Source organism: Apium graveolens, chromosome 7 (assembly GCF_009905375.1).
Source record: "Apium graveolens cultivar Ventura chromosome 7, ASM990537v1, whole genome shotgun sequence".
Taxonomy (NCBI): domain Eukaryota; kingdom Viridiplantae; phylum Streptophyta; class Magnoliopsida; order Apiales; family Apiaceae; genus Apium; species Apium graveolens.
In genome coordinates, this window is record NC_133653.1 from 268,341,313 (window position 1) to 268,361,397 (window position 20,085).

A 20,085-nucleotide genomic window follows, 5' to 3' on the forward strand; every position below is an offset into this window, starting at 1 on the left:
TATGTATATAAATGTGATCTAAATATATTTTTTTAGTATATTTCGTAAAAAATTACGTAAAAATCTTATATTTTTATTTATTTATTTACTTTGGTTAATATAAATATTCAATTTTACACGAAAAACCCGACACAAAATGAAAGTACACGAATACGAAAGTACACGAACACTAAAGATATCGATTTTGAATTTAACTTTCAAATACACGAAACACGAAAATACACGACACAAAAATATACGACACGGGCGCTAAAAAGAAAGAAAATTGCAAGAAAAATATTAGTATTGAGCAACTAGTAATATAACCCAAACAGACCTTAGTAGTTAGTATTACATGGTTCTCTACTGTTTGATGAGTGAGTGTTCAGTATCAAGTACAAACTCAACTAACAGCTTAAAACTCTGTATCTATAACCCTCGAATTCATCTTTATTCAAGGTAATTTAATTTCTTGCAAAATTGCTTATTTTAGTTTAATGTATACACTGTAATAAAAATTCAATCTTTACATGTTCTTGATATTGATTGTAATTGTAAAAATCCAATCTTTACATGTTCTTGATATTGATTGTAATTGTAAAAAATTAAGCTTTACATGTTCTTGATATTGATTGTAATTGTAAAAATTTGAGCTTTACATGTTCTTGATTGATTGTAATTGTAAAAATTTAAGCTTTACATGTTCTTGATATTGATTTTAATTGTAAAAATTTGAGCTTTACATGTTCTTGATATTGATTGTGATTGTAAAAATTCAATCTTTACTGTAATTTTTATGTAATTCTATTGTGGGTTTGCTCATTTGATGGTTTATTGCATGAATAAACAATAACAAATTGTATTCTTGAATCTTGACATTGCTTAATATGTTATTGCCTTTTTTGATTGATAGCACCCTATGAACATATAAGTAGTTTTATTTTTTCACCAATGTAGTATTTGTGTTCGTCAGAGCATCTAATGAAGGAATTAGGAGAGGGGTCTAGGAAGCTGTAACGCGGTTAGAAGTTAGTGTAATTTAATCTTTAGCCCGTTTATCGTAGGAAGTATGTATGTACAATATTCTATATCTGTTTATCAGAAAGTGAAGAATACGTTTTTTTTTATTACGGATTTAGAATTCGATCAGCCCCAGCCCCGGGAATTTTGAATTTTAGTTCTGTTCCTGTGTGTGAGAGAGTTTAACCAGTTAACCAGTTCTTTGTAGGAATTCATCTTTAAAGCGTTTTCCGTGACATAAATTTAGAAAAGAGGCTGTAGCATTTTTATATTGCTCAGAGAGTTTAACCAGTTAACTAGTTCTTTGTAGGTATTCATCTTTAAAGCGTTTTCCGTGACATAAATTTAGAAAAGAGGCTATAGCGTTTTTATATTGCTCTTTGGAGATTAGCTAAATGTGTGATAGAAGAGTAATGTCTGTGACATCTCTCTTCATCTAGTGGTTCTTTCGGGTTTGGTCCATTAAGTTTCTTTGGCAAGTTTGTTAAAACAGTAGCATTCAATGTCATATTCCTAACCAAACCACTTTCGTTTTTGTCGGTTTATGCCTTAGAATGGCATAAGTACTGATCCCTTCTCATTTCTAGTTCAAGAGAAACAAACAGCTGTTCTTCATTGAGGTATATATGTACATTGCATTTTAATCTGCGATCATTATATGTTTCTCAGACAAGTTGTGATGTATTTTAGTTATCTAAAGAGTGGTGTTGGTCTGCGATTCGTTAACATCATCTTCATTAGTCCTAATTTATATGATGGACTTCTACAGGCATTGACGATTGAGATGGAAAGCAAATCTGTGACTTCTCAAGAAACAGCCCATGATGAAATCAAGTCCTTCTTTGACTCAGCCCCTCCTTTAAGAGATGGCATCGGCATCAGCAAAAAGCTGCATGAGTTTCTCGAGAAAAATTCTTTGTCAGCAGGCAAAATCTTATAATAATCAAATCAATTAAATGAATAATTTGATGCCTTTCTTTCTTGATTTTACGTAAGTATTGGTGATTAAGGTGTAATCTTTTAATGTTTCCTCAGGAAATGGTGAAAGTAAGAGGATTGTATGTGTCACATCGGGGGGTACAACAGTTCCCTTAGAACAACGCTGTGTTCGCTTTATTGATAACTTCAGCTCAGGTCATAGAGGAGCTACATCCACAGAGTACAATCAATATACCTGCTTTGATAGGTTTAGTTATTACCATTTGGTTCTTGTATATAGTTATCTGGAGCTAATGGTGGTACTGCAGATATTTCCTCAAAGCTGGATATTCCGTCATATTTCTTAATCGGAGGTGATCAATCTGTTAGTACATTCTCTTGTTACTCTTTTTATATGAGTGTTCTGTTGTTCTTACTTTGATTATGTTTCCCTTGGATAGTGTTGGATAACTGTGTAACATTGAGGTCTCTGTCTATGCAGAAGAAGCTACCAGCCCTATTGTACATCTCTTCCGGATGATCCATTGCTTGAGTGTTTTGAATTGACTGATGAATCATATATTCAAGGTCTGTAGTTTGTTTTCACCTGATCAAAAAAGGTCAAGATTAAAAACATTTTCTGGTTCTCATGGTACCTATTTCAGTGACATAATTGGTGCTTACGACAAATTTGAAGAACATGAGAGAGAACTTACTGTCACATATCAATTATTTACTGTGCAGCCTAAGTTCTTGTTCTGCTTGTCCTTTCCTTGCAATTTAGGATTGGGGGGGGGGGTGTTATAATCACTGGTATTTGTAATTGTTTTCTGCAGAAAATTATCTGTAAAGTTACCATTATAACATTTACTATTCGTCTATTCCTTATTATTTGCTCCTTCAGGTCATTATTTTAATATATGTTTTGTTACTCAACAGTGCATCCATCACATTCGGATGCAGTGAAGCAGGCTATTAAGGAACACCAAGCGGTAAATTAATTATTTCTAAAATAATGTGTCAAGTTGATCTGCCTTCATGTATTTGGTAATTTGAAGCAGGTCCCTCTGCCACTTATCCAGCCTCTAATATACATTTATCTCTTTCAGGCAGTAAAAGGGGGCCATTTGCTAAAACTTCCTTTCACCACCATTTTCGAGTATCTTCAGGTGAGGTTATAGGTATTTTAGAATTGTAAAGATATGTGCTCCGATTAATTTATTGGAAAAATTGAATATGAGCATAGCATTAGGTTTACCTCCCTTGTGGCTGTGTGGCCTGGCTTTGATGATCGGGTTTATTTGCTTTAGTAGCGATTCTCAAGGACTGTGTTATGCCTGTTCTCGTAATATCAATGTATTTACTTGTATTATAGGTCATCACCTATCCAAGGTATTTATTAGTGATGGGCCTGATGGCTAATTAATCTGCAAACAGGAAGTTCTTATGCTTTATATTTTATTGCTGGTCATCATTACATCAAAGATTTGGCTGTATGATTGGGGCCATTGGGACACATCACAATTTGCTTTTAGCCTTTTATTTCCGTTATTGAAGCCACATTCAACAAGGCTAACCTATTTTCATTAGAGCTTCTACGTAAGTTGCTTGATCTTGTATTGGCTCTTGTTACCTGTAAACATCGACTCTGGGCTTGTTATGGTGATGTTTATATTTTTCTCATTAATATTAGTGTTACTACACTTGATCTTTCGTATATTATGGCACTTGTATAGTTGTATATCTCTTTCAGATTTTTCATCAGCTTTTGTACCTGTGGACAATCACCGTGAATTAGTAAATTCATGATGTCTTCTATCTTGTATCATTCTTTTTAATCTCGACTCCTTGTGCTTGGTTGCATCCATTATTAGCCTTTGTGAAGCTTAGAATTGTATTTATAAAGTTGTTGCAACTTTACCTTGAGGACTAATTTGCTTCCCTTTATTGAGTAGATTTTACAGTTAATTGCAACATCAATGAAGACTCTTGGTCCATATGCAATGTATTATCTTGCCGCTGCAGTTTCGGATTTTTATGTGCCATGGGAGAGCATGGTATGACACAAATAACTTCATACCATTTCAGCATATGTATAATTTCTGTCCTTTAGGAATGCCTACTAAAATATATATACTTTTAGTAAGTTTAATTTTTAATGTGAAGCATCAGTGCTGTTACTTGCTCAGGGTTCCGAAAATGATTGTAACTGGGTAATTAGTGTCATACTGGGAATGGAAATAAGTAACAGAATGTGAAGCTTTTTAATGATTTGTACCGGTAGCATGCATCTTTTAAATGTTATGTTTGTGCGACTAAATTGAATTTAAACTGTAAACCATGACCAGAAGGTAGGTCTAAACAAATTATTTCAAAATATATGATGGAAGGAGTTGCAGTAGTCTGATCATGTTATATTTGAGTTTATTATATACTTTTTGTCTCAAAATTTTGCTTCAAGAACGACCCCCCTCACATCTTTAATGCCTGGCTTCCAGAGTATTGATACTGATGAACTTGACTCAAAATCTTTGTTTGGTGCTGCTGCTTGTCATTGAAATGTGATGGAGATGATCTCTACTAATATACTTGGTTGAGTACCCTCATCTCATGAATATCTAATCTGTCTACTGTAAATGATGAGTTTTGTGTCTAAGAAATATAATTCTTCAGTTGTTCCTGTCATTGGGTTGCAATTAAATCGAATCTGTCCAATGTAAATAGCGAGTTGTGTGCGTATAATTTAAGAATGATTAGTATGTTTGATTTATTTAGCATTTTTGGATTTTTTTGTTTAAGTATGGCTTTCTTTTTTAATTCTTCCGTTGCTTGCTCAACCCTCTGATCTGTTCCGGCCTTTCGAGTCACCTTATAGGCAATGCACAAAATTCAGTCTGCATCAGGTCCTTTGGATATGCGACTTGCTCAGGTTCCCAAAATGCTTACGGTTCTGAGGACTGATTGGGCTCCAATGGCTTTCTTCGTATCATTTAAGGTTAGGCATAATAATACATACCACAAACAAAATATTATGCAGTCTATATAATAGCGTATTTTTACCTTTTTTTGGTATTTTATTTCCATGCTTATTTCTCAGCTGGAGACGGATATGGAAATTCTCTTAAAGAAGGCCGACATGGCCCTCAAAAAGTATAAGATGCACGCAGTTGTAGCGAATGAGCTTTTAACACGCAAAGAGGAGGTCACCGTTGTTACCACCAGTGGAAATATATCAGTCCGTCGCGACAAGACCAAGGGTGTAACCGATGTCGAGAGTCCGCTGATCAAACTGCTTGTAGAAAAGCACTCGGCTCATATCGAGGATTCCAGCAAACGTGCCCGAATCCCCGAATAGCCTACAACTGTTTATTAATGATATCTAATTGTATGAAACAATTTTTATGTAACAGAAAATAAATCCAAGACTGTCAAGCCAATGTACTGTAGTTTGTTTCCGGTGTCTGCAGCAATGAAACGAGTGATTAGTCCTTGGACAACTGTTGTTCTTTGCAACACATTTTAACAAACTTGTGTAGCATAAACGAAGAATTTTACATGCATCTTTTTCGAAAAACCCATCGAGGAAAATTGTGATAAATCATTAATTACGAATTATTTATCGCAAAAAAAATACATATAATTAGCAATTATTTTTAATAAAATCAAACGTGCCTAAATTTCAAGCTAAGTAAGATTCAAATTTCATTTATTTGTTAATAAAAATATATTATGATAAGTAATTTTTAATAAGAATTTATCTAGTATCGTCGGTCTCAATTTTGGTTTTAACTCTTGTTTTTGATCTCAATCATCTAATTTCATTTATTTATCAATAAAAATAGTCTTTTTCTCAAGCAGTGTACGCATGAACTTGCGAAGAAAAAACATAATTAGGGATTTTGAAAATCGAAACTAATGGTTGAGTTAGCGATTTGTGATTTATCGTACATGTAATAAAAGTTTTTTTCTTGATATTTAAATAAAAGAGTGGGCTCCCTTTAAAAGAAAAACCTAGTGGACTGGGCTGGGCCAGGCCGGGGAACACAAATAAATAATTGGGCTGGGCCCAGAATTACAAAAATAACGGGTCAAGAAAGCATGTAAAGACGTAAAGGGGGGTTAGGGTTTTGATCTGTAATTAATCTCCAGCTTTTCATGTATGCATCTCTGTAAGTTCATTTTTTATGTTTTTATTATTATTTTTGGTCAACTTTGTGATTTAATTTTATTGTTTCATTTAATTTCATAGATTTTATTATGTGTGTGTGTGTTTTGAATCCTTACATTGTTTAGCTGTGTGGTGTGCTTTTTTTTATGACTTTGGGATTTAATTAGTTGGGAAATAAGAGAATTGATTCTTTATTTTGATATTCGATAAATTAATAATCTCGTCAAATATATGATCTTGGTCAACATAACAGAGACGGTGCATTTTTAATCTCGATAACCCAAATAGTTTCGATAAATGATTTTTAACAGTTCAGAGGGTACTCAATTCATTTGTGAGGACTGTAGTAGTAATGTGAAGAGTAGTATTTACGAGGTAGAGAATTAAAAGAGTAAGGATTAAGTTGAAAAGGGGAAGTTGAGGAGGTCGGGAGGGGAGGTTGAGAACGGTAAATTTATTCGTGATAAGTGGAGGAAAGTTGAGTAGAAGTAGGATTGAGAAGGTAGATAGTGTAGTTGATAATCGGTAAATAGTAGTAGGGCAGTTTGTTTGCTTATTTGCTTTTGGGAGATAGTCAGGAGCAAACGTTTATTGCTCGGGAGGGGAGGTTGAGAATGGTAAATTTATTCGTGACAAGTGGAGGAAAGTTTTGGTTAGAAGTAGCATTGAGAAGGTGGATAGTGTAGTTGATAATCGGTAGATAGCAGTTGGGTTGTTTGTTTGCTTATTTGCTTTTGGGAGATGGTTAGGAGCAAAAGTTACTGAATGGAGGAAATTTTTCGCGACACCAAAATATCTATTTTATAATTACCGTCGAAATGTTTTGCGGTATGGTATGCTGCAGCAATAGCTTGTTCCTGACCGTACTCTTTTGCTTATTATTACAAGCAATGTGCAATGCTGCTTTAACTTGAGCTCTGTTGTTTACTAGAACTAGGTAGTGTATGTTACCTGTGCCATCTCTGTTCGTTAAGTAAAAAATTGAATCTTCTGTGTAGACAACTAGACAGTGTATGTTATATGTGCAATCTTTAGATAGTTGTATGCTTTTGTCTAACTGTAATCATCTTTGTTTGCACATTTTAATTAGAGTCTCTGGATGGCAAAAAAGGGATCCTCGTCCTCAACAAGAGCTTCCCAAACACCTGTGAAGAACGTAGATGTAAAAAAAGATAAATCATGTTCCAAGACATTTGGTTCTGAGATTGATGAAATATTTTCTAGCAAGAAGAGGAAGATGTCTGAGATGGTGGGAAAGGTGGCGGAAAGCAACGTTGTTTCGGTATCAAAGATGACGAAAAAGAGAAAGAAAACTGTTGCTGCAAATAAAGGTTCCAAAGATATCAAAGGGCCTCTGGACGTGCCTTCTGGACAAAGGAAAAGAACGAAAGACGGGCTTGTTATCTACACTGAAGAAGAATTGGGCTTCGGCAAGTCAGACGCTGGAGGTACCCGATTATGCCCATTTGATTGTGATTGTTGTTTCTAATACGTACATGGACATGAACTATAGAGCTTTCTCAACCCGCTTTTGTTGTCAAGTTGTACGAGTTCTTAAGTTTGATAGGTTTGCAATTTTTTTATCGATGATATCACCATTTGTATTGTAATTTGGTGTAATTTTAGCGCACATAGATTTACTGTACACACATTCGTGATTCCGTTATGGACTCGTAATCTAGATGTAGGGATGAATTCCCTCCTGTTGTTTTTTATGGAGCCTGAAAATGGTGTTCAGCACTGTTGTTATGAGCCTTGTGAATGTATTGATTCAATTGGTAGAAAGTGGCTGAAATGAGGGATAGCACAAAGGGTTGCAAATTTGAAGAAGCTAAACAATAAATTGTGAATATTGTCGATAGTGTAGCTTTACAATGAAAAATAAATTATTTAACGGAGAATTATCTCCATATTCAAGTTTATATTTTTGTGAAATAAATGGGACAGTAGACTTGAATTTTCAGTGGCAAATGTCATCTCCATATTTAATTATCAGAATACCAAAATTACACACATTGCATATGAGTGACTTGTAAATTATAGCAGAAAAAAATTGCAACTCAAATTCGAGTCAATTGAGTCACCTGTGACAAAAACTATGAACACATAAAGAGACACTTAATTCATTATTTAAAATAAATATAAAATGTTTTTTATGCTAAAATAAATATAAAATGTGCCTCTAAATAAGTTATCATATCGGTTAATGTGTGTGTCCTAAAGTTCTTTTTTATGTCAACTCTTTACTTATAAATTATTAATAAATCGAATTCCACTAAATGAAAAATTTATTAATATAACATAATTTAAGAGCAAGTTCAACAGACTGATTATTTCATTTCCTAATTTAAAAACTAAAAATTTTGATGTAAAATTGCACTACAACGGTCCCTTTTATATGGAACATACACCTCCCATACCTTATATTTAAGTAAGCAAAAATTATTTCTTGTTTGCACCAATAAAATTATTATTTCTTTCCTAATTTACATATATTTTTTTGTAACCTTTTTTTAGTAGAAGTCTGTTGGAACAAAAAAAAAGTTAGCATTCCTTCTAATTTCAAATTAAAAAGTCATTATAAAGATTCAAGTCACTCAATAGTCATTATAAAGATACGAGTTTGCTATAGATGTTAAAAATGAGAAGAAAAAAGAGATTCTTAAAATTTTAAAAAATTACTCTTGTAGCTCTAATATAAGCAATCTTCTTCTTCTCTTTTTTTAGGTAGTTAAAAAAATACGCTATCTATCCTTGGAAATATTGACTACTACAGCAACATAGAGGCAGTTATATAACATATTTAGCAAACCAAGACCAAGATTACAATTAACGAAACAAAACATGTAGATAAACAGCATGAATATTAGTAACTGTAAGAACAAAGAAATAACAGAAAGTGTACCAGTAACCATAACTTAGCTTTAACACAGTGAAAAGAAACATAAAAGCAATGGTAGCTAACGGGTACAATGCAACAAGAAGATAATCAGCTGAATCGCAAGGCCTTGCTCGAAACTCTGACTGCTCTTGAAGAGATAATTGCCCCCACCTGCTGCGTTGGGTTGCTTGCATTGCCTCCTCCAGTATAAAACAGCTCTGAACTTGATGTTCACAGCAACAACAAATCCTACTTCGACTAGCACCTCAGTTGCCGGAAAAATCAGCAGCTCAGAATTGTGTTTGGGAGAGAAGAGAATGTAGGTGTGGTGTTGTGGTGTATTTTTTCATCAACAATTTAGGCCTCTATTTATAGTAGAGGCTAAGTGTAACTGAACACCCTGACATTAATAGATTTTAATAGACTTTAATATCAGAAATCAAAACTGCTCATTTAATACATAAATCAAAATTGCTCATTTAATACATAAATCAAAACTGCTGATTTTGAATTTAAATAAAATGTAACAGCTTTTGTATTTAATCCACACATTAAATCAGTTTTAATATTTTTAATTATGAATATATATTATTAGTTACATGTCCAGATTCATTGAATCTGACTCAGCCCACTTACAAAGTGACCAAGCCCAACAGAAACAATAACCCAGCCCGACTGATAAACTAATTCTAATTAAAAAAATTAAATCACAAATAAATAAAATCCTCACTTTATTTATTTTCAATGTGGGACAAATGACACATTCTCCATTTCAAGCTTTTACAAGCTACTAGTTTCAACTCTATTTCTCTATGGATTTTACTAAGAAAATACTTAGATCCATATATAAAAGTTTAAGTTCACATATCATGGAACAGCTTCCAATCATTAGATTTTAGGATTATTTTCAAGAACATAATAAAAATTATGATCTAAAATCCGATTTTTCTAACAATCTTCCACAAATCCATACAGAAATACGATCAGGTTTTTCATCATGACTTGTTTTTCAGAGTCGGTACCCTTCCGGGTTTGAACCCTCATAAGTCCTCTACTTCAATGGCTATCGAATTCAGATGGAATGTTTCACCTTGAATCTTAATCCGTTTAGTATAACCATGTTCCATAGACGACGACAAGTCAATCGGCTATGGTGCCAATCTACGGCTTTGAGACATTAATGGTCATGTCTCGATCCTGTTCGTCGAATACTTCAAGGAATAACCCTTTCCTCTAATTGCGACCACACAATTACATTCACTTAGCTGGGCATCTCCAGAGATATACTGCTTCTATCTCGTCAAATGACTTGATCTCATTCAGAGTTTTAACACTCTTGCTTTTCTAGAAGTGTCAGTGTCTTCTAGGTTTACATAGGATAGACTCAGATACAGTAGTATCATCTATGTAGCAAATGTACTACCAATTCATCCTTACAGCTTGTTATTACCACATTGAATACACTTCGAGGGATCTCCTCTCATGTGTATTGGATCAGCTATATTATTCTAAGTTCCTATGAACTCTATAGCTATAATCCTATCAGACACTAAACCCCTTATAGACTTGAGTCTAACTTGGATGTGTCACTTTGTTTTAGCATTATGCTTTTTACTACTAATCTTGTCGATAGTTGTTCGACTATCACAATGAATAGCAATAGCAAGAAGCGGTCTTCTTACTACAGGTATCGCAGACATAAGTACGTGTAACCATTCAGCCTCCGTCCCCGTGGCATCTAGTGCACACAACTCAGGCTCAAATGTAGACCGAGTCACTATAGTCTGCCTGCTTGACTTTCAGGATATTGCTCCACCAGCCAAGGTAATCACATATCCAGTCACTCCATTGGAACTAGACTTCTTAGCTATCCAACTTGCATCACTGTACCCTTCAAGCACACCAGGAAATCTCCTGTAGTGTAAACTAAGGTACATTGTGCCTTTTAGATATCTAAGTACTCTATCAAGAGTATCCCAATGAGTTCTGTTTGGACAGCTCGTATATCTATCCAACTTAGATACAAAATATGAAATATCTGGTCTAGTACAGTTAGCAAGATACTGCAAGCTCCCAATAATCTGAGAATACCTTAACTGAGACACAGGAACTCCTGAAGTATTCTTGGCAAGGGAAACTTTAGGATCATAGGGTGTACTAGCGATTCTACACCGTGAATAACCATATTTCTCAAGTATAGATTTCTCTATATAATGAGATTGAGTCAAGGTTATTCCCTTAGCCGACTAAATCAGTTTGATTCCAAGAATCACACTAGCCTCACCCATATCCTTCATTTCAAAATATCTTTTCAAGAATTATTTTGTCTCTTTAATAATCTCAATATTGATTCCAAACAATAAGATGTCATCCATATATAGGCACAAGATAACACACTCACTACCTTTAACTTTGGTGTAGACACACTTGTCACTTTCATTAATCATATAACTAAATGGCAATACAGTTTCATCAAACTTTTTATGCCAATCCCTGGGAGCTTGTTTCAAGCCATAGATGGACTTGATCAACTTACATACTTTTCTTTCATTTCCAGATGCAACAAATCCCTCAAGCTGGTCCATATAAATCTCTTCTTCAAGTTCACCATGAAGAAAAGCGGTCTTTACATCCATCTGATGGATGATAAGACCATGGACGGAAGCCAATGCTATAAGCATTCAGATTGTTACCATCCTTGCAACCGGAGAGTATGTATCAAAGTAATCAATTCCTTCTTTCTACTTAAAACCCTTAGCTACCAGTCTAGCCTTGTACTTATCTTTTGAGCCGTCAGGGTTCAACTTCCTTTTAAAGACCCAATTGCACCCGATAGTAGAACACCCAGGAGGGAGATCAACCAACTCCCATATTTCATTAGAAACAATAGAGTCAATTTCACTCTTCACAACGCCCTTCCAATGCCTAGACTCCGAAGAATCCATAGCTTATCAGAAAGTTAAAGGTTCGTCCTCGACATTGTAAGTGATAAAATCACTTCTAAAATCCTTAACTAGCTTTGCACACTTACTTCTCCTTGGTTCCTCTACTTCCTTAGGAATAGAGCTACTACTAGGTTCCGCCCCCACATTTGTCATCTTTTCCACATGATCAAGAATAGAACTCGATGTGTGAGTAGGATCTTCCTCAGAAGTCGTTTCGGGTATTCCAGTCTTCATAGGGTAGACATCCACAAATAATGTAACATCTCGAAATTCAACTATCGTGTTTGCCACTATACCTTCTATGTCAGATTTTAATACCAAAAATCTCATAGTTGTGGTGGTTTCAAGATAGCCCAGAAAGATACAGTCAACGGTTTTCGGACCTAGTTTATTTCTCTTGTGTTCAGGAACAATCACCTTAGCAAGGCACCCCCACACACGAAGATACTTAAGACTAGTCATCCCGCCTTTCCATAACTCCAAGGGTGTCTTATCCATGTGTTTCAGAGGGGCTCTATTCAAAATATGGCACGCCGTATTTAGTGCCTCTCCCCACATATATTTAGGCAACCCAGAGTTAATAAGCATACTATTAATCATATATTTAAATGTTCTGTTCTTTCGCTCAGCAACCCCATTAGACTCAGGTGTGTATGGTGGAGTAACTTCATGAACTATACCATTATTTGCACAAAATTCATTAAAAGCGTTACTCGTTTACTCACCACCTCTATCAGATCTCAAACGTTTAAATAACTTACTAGTTTGTTTTTCTACTTCAGTTTTATATATAATGAATTTACTAAGTGTTTCATCCTTATGTCTAAGTAAATAAACATAACAATATCTACTACTTATCATCTATAAAAGTAATAAAGTATCTAAACTGGTCTTTGGTCAACACACCACCAAATTCACAAATATCAGTGTGTACTAAATCTAACAAGTCTGAATCCCTAACAATGTTATGAAAAGGTTTCCTTATTTGTTTAGCAGACACACATACTTGACATTTAGAATTCTTTTCTATGGACTGTTTTGGATTCAACTCTAAGTTCATCATATTCTTAAGAGCACCAAAGTTTAAGTGACCTAGTCTACCATGCCATATATTCGAGGATTCAATACAGTTAACAGAAGGAATAATATTATTATTCAAATTCCCGAAAACGGGTTCAACATTAATAACAAATAAACCATTTGACAAGTAACTCTTGCCAAAAAATGTACCAGTATGAATAAGAACTACTTTATTACATTTAAAAGAAATTTCAAAACCACTAGAAACTAAACAGCTTCCACTTATTATATTTCTACGCATGTCGGGAACATGATGCACTCTAGTCAGAGATAGAATACGTCCTGAAGGGAACTTCAGATCCACATTTCCAACTTCATGTACTTGAGCAGCACTAGCATTCCCCATCTTCACAGTCAAGCTATGACTCTGTTGGTAAGATACAAATAAACTAATATCAGCACAAATATGCACATTAGCTCCAGTATCTATCAACCATTCATTTGACAGATAGGTAGAAAATATTACAGGGTTGTAGGATACATACCGGTCAATGTCGGTTTCAGAAGCCGTAGCCTCACCAACAACCATGTTCACTACGGGCCCACTTGCGGTTCCAAGCACAGCATTCGCTTGCGCTACCACCTCGGTTTTCTTCGCTTTCTTTGTAGGGCAGTCCTTACTCTAGGGCTCAACCTGCCCACAAGACCAACATGGTTTGTTTGCCTTAGGTTTCTTGGCCTTGTCCTTGTCACTCTAGGTTTATTACTATTAACTTTCTTAGCAACAGCCTTCCTTTTCTGTCCTACAGTTGCTACGTTTACCTTCGAGGTATCGTGCTCAGTTGGCATCACATGTCCCTGTTTGGACTTGTGTTGTTCTTGAACCGAGATGTCCAGCAACAATTTGATGTAAAATTGCACTACAACAACAGTCCCTTTTATATGGAACATACACCTCTCATACCTTATATTTAAGTAAGCAACAATTATTTCTTATTTGCACCAATAAAATTATTATTTATTTCCTAATTTACATATATATTTTCGTAACCTTTTTTTAGTAGAAGTCTGTTGAAACAAAAAAAAAGTTAGCATTCCTTCTAATTTCAAATTAAAAAGTCATTATAAAGATTCAAGTCACTCAATAGTCATTATAAAGATACGAGTTTGCTATAGATGTTAAAAATGAGAAGAAAAAAGAGATTCTTAAAATTTTAAAAAATTACTCTTGTAGCTCTAATATAAGCAATCTTTTTCTTCTCTTTTTTTAGGTAGTTAAAAAAATACGCTATCTATTGTTGGAAATATTGACTACTACAGCAACATAGAGGCAATTATATAACATATTTAGCAAGTCAAGGCCAAGATAACAATTAACGAAACAAAACATGTAGGTAAACAACATGCATATTAGCAACTGTAAGAACAAAGAAAGAACAGAATATGTACCAGTAACCATAACTTTAACACAGTGAAAAGAAACAGAAAAGCAATGGTAGCTAACGGGTACAATGCAACAAGAAAATAATCAGCCGAGTCGCCAGACCTTGCTCGAAACCCTGACTGCTCTTGAAGAGATAATTGCCCCCTTCTGCTGCGTTGGGTTGCTTGCAATGCCTCCTCCAGTATAAAACAGCTCTGGACTTGATGTTCACAGCAACAACAAATCCTACTTCGACTAGCACCTCAGTCGCCGGAAAAATCAGCAGCTCAGAATGGTGTTTGGGAGAGAAGAGAAAACAGAGAGAAGAAGAGAATATAGGTGTGGTGTTGTAGTGTATTTTTCCATCAACAATTTAGGTCTCTGTTTATAGTAGAGGCTAAGTGTAACTGAACACCCTGACATTAATAGAATTTAATAGACTTTAATATCAGAAATCAAAACTTCTCATTTAATACATAAATCAAAACTGTTGATTTTGAATTTAAATAAAATGTCACAGCTTTTGTATTTAATCCACACATTAAATCAGTTTTAATGTTTTTAATTATGAATATATATTATTAGTTACATGTCCAGATTCATTGAATCTGACTCAGCCCACTTACAAAGTGACCAAGCCCAACAGAAACAATAACCCAGCCCGACTGATAAACTAATTCTAATTAAAAATTAAATCACAAATAAATAAAATTCTCATTTTTTTTATTTTCAATGTGGGACAAATGACACATTCTTCATTTTAAACTTTTACAAGCTACTAGTTTCAACTCTATTTATCTATGAATTTTACTAAGACAATACTTAGATCCATATATAAAAGTTTAAGTTCACATATCATGGAACAGCTTCCAATCATTAGATTTTAGGATTATCATCAAGAACATAATAAAAATATGATCTAAAAACAGTAAAACACATTCACCCCTGTGTGTTATTCATTACCTAACAATGCAGTAGTCTGAGAATCAACCAAAACTCTCTTTCGACCTAGCATCAGGTGCAAATTGATATATAAAATAAACTGATCAAATCAAGCTTTAATATGAAACTATTAACACAACCGATTACATGCCTGAGTCAGAGCTTGAGGGCGGAGTTTCACCATTCTTCATGTTTGAAGATAATTTGGAGGAGACCATTTGACAATTAGAAATTGAAAACTGAATTACGAAACATTAACTTCATCTTCATTAGGAAAGTCTTGACAACTCCGACAATTATGTTGCTGATTTGCTTGATCTTTGCTCAAAACTTTCCTTTATTAGCAGAATCAGTTAGTAAAATTCAAATGGTGTTGCATTTGAAAAACGGGTTAAGATGTTAAATGGGTTATAAAATGGGTCTAAGTTGGTTATTTTTAATTAGTAATTTACCTTTGTATCCTTTTCTATGTAAAATATGCATAATTTACCTTTGTATCCTTTTCTATGTAAAATATGCATACCTTCAGTAGCGTGCATTAAGAATATATTGAATATTGATATTGATTAAAATTGATTAAAATTGATTAAAATAAAATACATACATGTAAAAAATTATTTTTCATGTTAAATATTTGTTCTTCTAGATGAGTCAGAAATCAGAATGACATAAAACAACTCAATTAATACAAACACACACTTGTTCAAGTCGAGCTTGCATTCACGTTTTCTTGAATAACGTGCCCAATTCAACACTTTCTCTTCAACACACGGAGAGAGAGAGACTCAGAGAGATTGAGAGAGACACAGAGAGAGAGATTTATATATATACGTTTACGCCATCTCACTCCAACGAAATATAAAATCCCCAATTTCAAACCCTAAATTTCATTAATCTCAATTCACTTAACTTCAATTCACATCTCTCACCTTCAAATTCACCTTCCAAAACCCTAATTCCTCACTTGATTCACTCCCAAATGCAACTAATTGACAAAAACTAGGGCTTTTTGCGTAAAGATCCGACCTTTATCCATGGCGGCGCCTCGGAGCTTGTTGATCGACACGAGCAGGTTGATTGTCGACGAAGAGAACGGCGAAGACTCGCCGACGACGAAGAAACCGGTCGGCGCCAAAGCTGTGGCGGCGAATCGGTGGGAGTTTATGGCGGCGATCGCCGTGTTTACGGTGTTTAGTATAGGTTTGTTTTGTATTTACTTGACAATGCCGGATGCTGAGTATGGGAAGTTGAAGTTGCCGAGGACGATCGCTGATCTCAGATTGCTTAAGTACGTGTTTTCGACTTTTTCGTGTTCCTAGTCTTCGATTTTAGCTGTTTTTTACCTGTTTCGATAACTTAATACTTGATAAACTAGTGACCTCGTATTTAAGTTGTTATGTGCTTTTGTGTTCGGAATCTTCAAAAAATTAATGCTCGATAAACTATAACCTTGAATTTAGTTGTTATGTGCATTTTGTGTTCAGATCTTTGTCTTTAGCTGTTTTATTATGTGTTTCTATAAATTAATACTTGATAAACTATTAACTATGTATTTAATTGCTATGTGCTTTTGTGTTCGGAATCTTTAAATTTAGCTGTTTTGTTATGCGTTTAGATGTTTTTAATACTCGATAAAGTAATAACCCCGTATTTAGTTGTTATGTGCCTCGATAATCGGGATGATTTAGTACTTAATGGATTTAAAGGCGGTAATGTGATTTTCACAAGTTAATTAAGTTCTCGGAAGCAATTAATATAATTTTTTGTTGTTAGATGAATTAGTACTTGAAAGTATAAATGCTTTTAATGTAACCTTGATAAATTTGTAATCTCGAGAATTTATTGAAGTTCTCGGAAGCTATTAATATAAAATTGAGTTTGTAGGTAAGCTAATGCTTTTTATTGGGTTCATTATAGTAGATACAGTGTATTTTTTAACTCGGTATATTAATGATCTGGATGTTAATGAATGAAGTTTTTTAGGCTATTAATTTGATATAAGTAAGATCTTGATATTATTACATTTTTTTGTCGGTTATGGTTTAATAGATACTGTAATTGAACATGACATGTAAAGGATCTTGATAAGTTGATAATTATTTTTGGTGCTATTAAATATTAATTGATAGAGGTTTTAGTAAATATGTATCTTTTAGTTTTTGTTAAAAGATTAAGAATGGATATGTTATTTGAATTGTGCTTTAAGGTCCGGTTTATTGGTTATGTGGAATGCTTACTTGGGACAATGTATGTTGTTGGGACTTAAAAAGTTCTGTTTTGAGATGGTGATGTGCAATTTATGATTAATTGTGTTGTTGACAAATCGTGATGTAGTGGTTATATGAGACTCTAGATGGCATTTGTTGAATCCTGTGTTTAGTACGCTAACAGCAATTTTTAATACTTAAGTTATTTGACTGATATTCATTATTTGTCCGGTTTTGTCTTTCTTTTCAGTTTTGTGAGTAAATATGAGTGTATATGTATCATGTCTAATGTTGATTTAATTATTGCTTTGTGACCTTTTTTCCGTGAATATCTATTATGTGGTTATGCAGGGGTACTTGACATGTTTATTACATTAAAGATGTTATTAACTTTTTTTCTCTACTTCTTTTGTCTATGTGGGATTGGTGATGATTATTCTGAATATTTTCTGCAGAGAACATCTGGCATTGTATGCTAGTCATTATCCTGCAAAGTTTATTCTGGGTTATTGCGCCACTTACATATTTATGCAAACATTTATGATCCCGGGGACCATTTTCATGTCATTGTTAGCTGGCGCACTCTTTGGTGTTATAAAAGGAATATTTTTGGTTGTTTTCAATGCCACAGCTGGAGCATCATCCTGCTATTTTCTGTCCAAGTTAATTGGCAGACCTATTGTCAGCTGGTTATGGCCTGAAAAGTTGAAATTCTTCCAGGGAGAGGTAGCTTTTGCTTTTAATAAATTGGTCTTTTTCTCTTTTTGTGTAAAAGAGTTTGAATCCAGATTTTATTTATTTTATTGTATCATTCTAACTTGTAACTTGGTGATGCAGATAGCAAAGCGCAGGGACAAGTTGCTGAATTACATGCTTTTCCTGAGAATAACCCCAACTTTGCCTAATCTTTTTATCAATCTAGCATCACCAATAATGGATATCCCATTTCACGTGTTCTTTACTGCCACTGTGATCGGCCTTATTCCAGCTTCTTATATCACTGTTAGAGTAAGTATCTCATTACTTCTATTTCAATCCAATTAGTTCAAAGTCATACAATTTTTTTCTAAACAGCCAGCGGTGCATATCACTCAAATTCTTTGTTTTTTAACTCTTGTACTATACTTGTGGCAAGTTTTGATTTTCTTTTCCTCTATTTTTTAATGTTTTTCCTATGTGGCTTTAACTACTTCCATTCCATATAGATTACTGATGTACATAACTAATTATATGTTACCTCAGAACTTGCATGAATACAACTATTGGTAATTGTAGCACGCATGATCATTAAAAACGCTTGGATAAGGATAACATATAAATTTTTACCGTATAATTGTTTTTCGAAGATTTTTTGCATCTGATAGCTAACAGCTTAAACAATTTAATTGGGTAATAAGTACTATAGTTTAGTCATTTTTGTTGAAACTTGAAAGCATTCCTGCATTTTCCCTGTGTCGATTCCCTTATTTTTGTTTTCCTTTTATCATTTTTTCTTCTAATTCATGTAAAAGACCCTCGGGTTGCTTAATGTATTTAGGCTGACAATCAAATTACGAAAAATGATAAAATAGTACCAAGTCTAACATGGATTGCTACAAATATATGTTAGAAACTTAAAAATGGTTTGTGAAATTATGTTTTGTTTATCAACTATTTTACAACACATGGTGATGTTCTACAAGAGTATTTTAGTTTAGCAACTTGGTTTTCAAAACATAAAATAGGTTTAGGACCTCTTCTGAAATTTTGAAATGTTCATTTGCTATATATTTTATCTACAGGACCAAAAGCCTCCGATATTGTAATATCTCAGTGGTCTTGTTTTCTACCATGAATTGGAGTTGCACAAAAGTAATTTGTATGTCATTTTACTTGGAAATGCATTCAGTATGCGCTCTAACCTGATGTCCTGCATTTTTTATTTTCAGGCTGGTCTTGCCCTTGGGGATCTGAAATCTGTTAAAGATTTATATGATTTTAAGACATTGTCTGTGCTTTTCCTCATTGGCTTTTTCTCCATACTTCCAACAATTTTAAAGAGGAAGCGAATATACGAATAAGAGTTAATTTGAGCCCCTGCTATTGTCACAAGATAGTTTTTCATACCGTGTATGTGATCCGATGCTTGTGTTGTCTGACCTGAGGAAGATCGTATTTCACCATGTGTAAGGCCACTCTTGTTTGGTGCGGCAGCACCATGCATTGCAGGAAGGCATCTTTACTTCTATGACATAGGTCATTATTGTAAAACATACAGAAAATTTGTTATATTTTTGCTACATATCTGTATGTTAACCACATTACCTACCTTGTGATTTTCTGGACAACTAGGTACCAGAAATCCTGTATTTTATTGGTAGGTAGAATATTGATTGTACCAGTTACATATATCATATAAAGTCGGTTCTGTTTTATTCAAGCAATGATTTAAATCAGTCTTTGCATTAAAAATATAAATCAACTTCTTTTGATGCTTTCTTCAGAAGGTTTACTTTTCTACACAGTTTCTTGAGATCATACATGTGTTATTTTTCTTTTATGGGAGGCTGAGATCTTTTATGGGGGAATATTAGTGACTTATC

General features: G+C 34.0%; 2 protein-coding genes and 1 long non-coding RNA gene across 3 annotated transcripts; all 3 read left to right on the plus strand.

Moving 5' to 3' along the window:
- The first annotated feature begins 305 nt into the window (after positions 1 to 305).
- On the plus strand, positions 306 to 5,414 carry LOC141675032 (phosphopantothenate--cysteine ligase 2-like). The gene is made up of 10 exons (XM_074481740.1): positions 306 to 438; positions 1,769 to 1,925; positions 2,035 to 2,158; positions 2,247 to 2,291; positions 2,420 to 2,505; positions 2,857 to 2,909; positions 3,027 to 3,086; positions 3,873 to 3,974; positions 4,793 to 4,912; positions 5,015 to 5,414. The coding sequence occupies exons 2-10, from the start codon at positions 1,784 to 1,786 to the stop codon at positions 5,270 to 5,272; spliced, it is 990 nt and encodes a 329-aa protein (XP_074337841.1). The 5' UTR covers positions 306 to 438; positions 1,769 to 1,783; the 3' UTR covers positions 5,273 to 5,414.
- A 539-nt stretch (positions 5,415 to 5,953) lies between these two features.
- Positions 5,954 to 7,837, plus strand: LOC141670522 (uncharacterized). The gene is made up of 2 exons (XR_012554591.1): positions 5,954 to 6,086; positions 7,176 to 7,837. It is a non-coding gene; the product is annotated as an uncharacterized LOC141670522 (long non-coding RNA).
- An 8,132-nt stretch (positions 7,838 to 15,969) lies between these two features.
- On the plus strand, positions 15,970 to 19,922 carry LOC141672693 (putative membrane protein At4g09580). The gene is made up of 4 exons (XM_074479341.1): positions 15,970 to 16,584; positions 17,959 to 18,229; positions 18,341 to 18,511; positions 19,432 to 19,922. Exons 1-4 carry the CDS (start codon positions 16,331 to 16,333, stop codon positions 19,561 to 19,563), a joined length of 828 nt encoding a protein of 275 aa, XP_074335442.1. The 5' UTR covers positions 15,970 to 16,330; the 3' UTR covers positions 19,564 to 19,922.
- Positions 19,923 to 20,085: the final 163 nt, after the last annotated feature.

Bases quoted from the DNA above. Each gene is read 5' to 3' on its own strand.
- LOC141675032 (XM_074481740.1), top strand. From the start codon at position 1,784: ATGGAAAGCAAATCTGTGACTTCTCAAGAAACAGCCCATGATGAAATC. The intron at 1,926-2,034 runs GCAAAATCTTAT...ATGTTTCCTCAG, and splicing joins GAAAAATTCTTTGTCAGCAG to GAAATGGTGAAAGTAAGAGG. The intron at 3,975-4,792 runs GTATGACACAAA...GTCACCTTATAG, and splicing joins ATGTGCCATGGGAGAGCATG to GCAATGCACAAAATTCAGTC.
- LOC141672693 (XM_074479341.1), top strand. From the start codon at position 16,331: ATGGCGGCGCCTCGGAGCTTGTTGATCGACACGAGCAGGTTGATTGTC. The intron at 18,230-18,340 runs GTAGCTTTTGCT...TTGGTGATGCAG, and splicing joins TGAAATTCTTCCAGGGAGAG to ATAGCAAAGCGCAGGGACAA. The intron at 18,512-19,431 runs GTAAGTATCTCA...TTTTATTTTCAG, and splicing joins CTTCTTATATCACTGTTAGA to GCTGGTCTTGCCCTTGGGGA.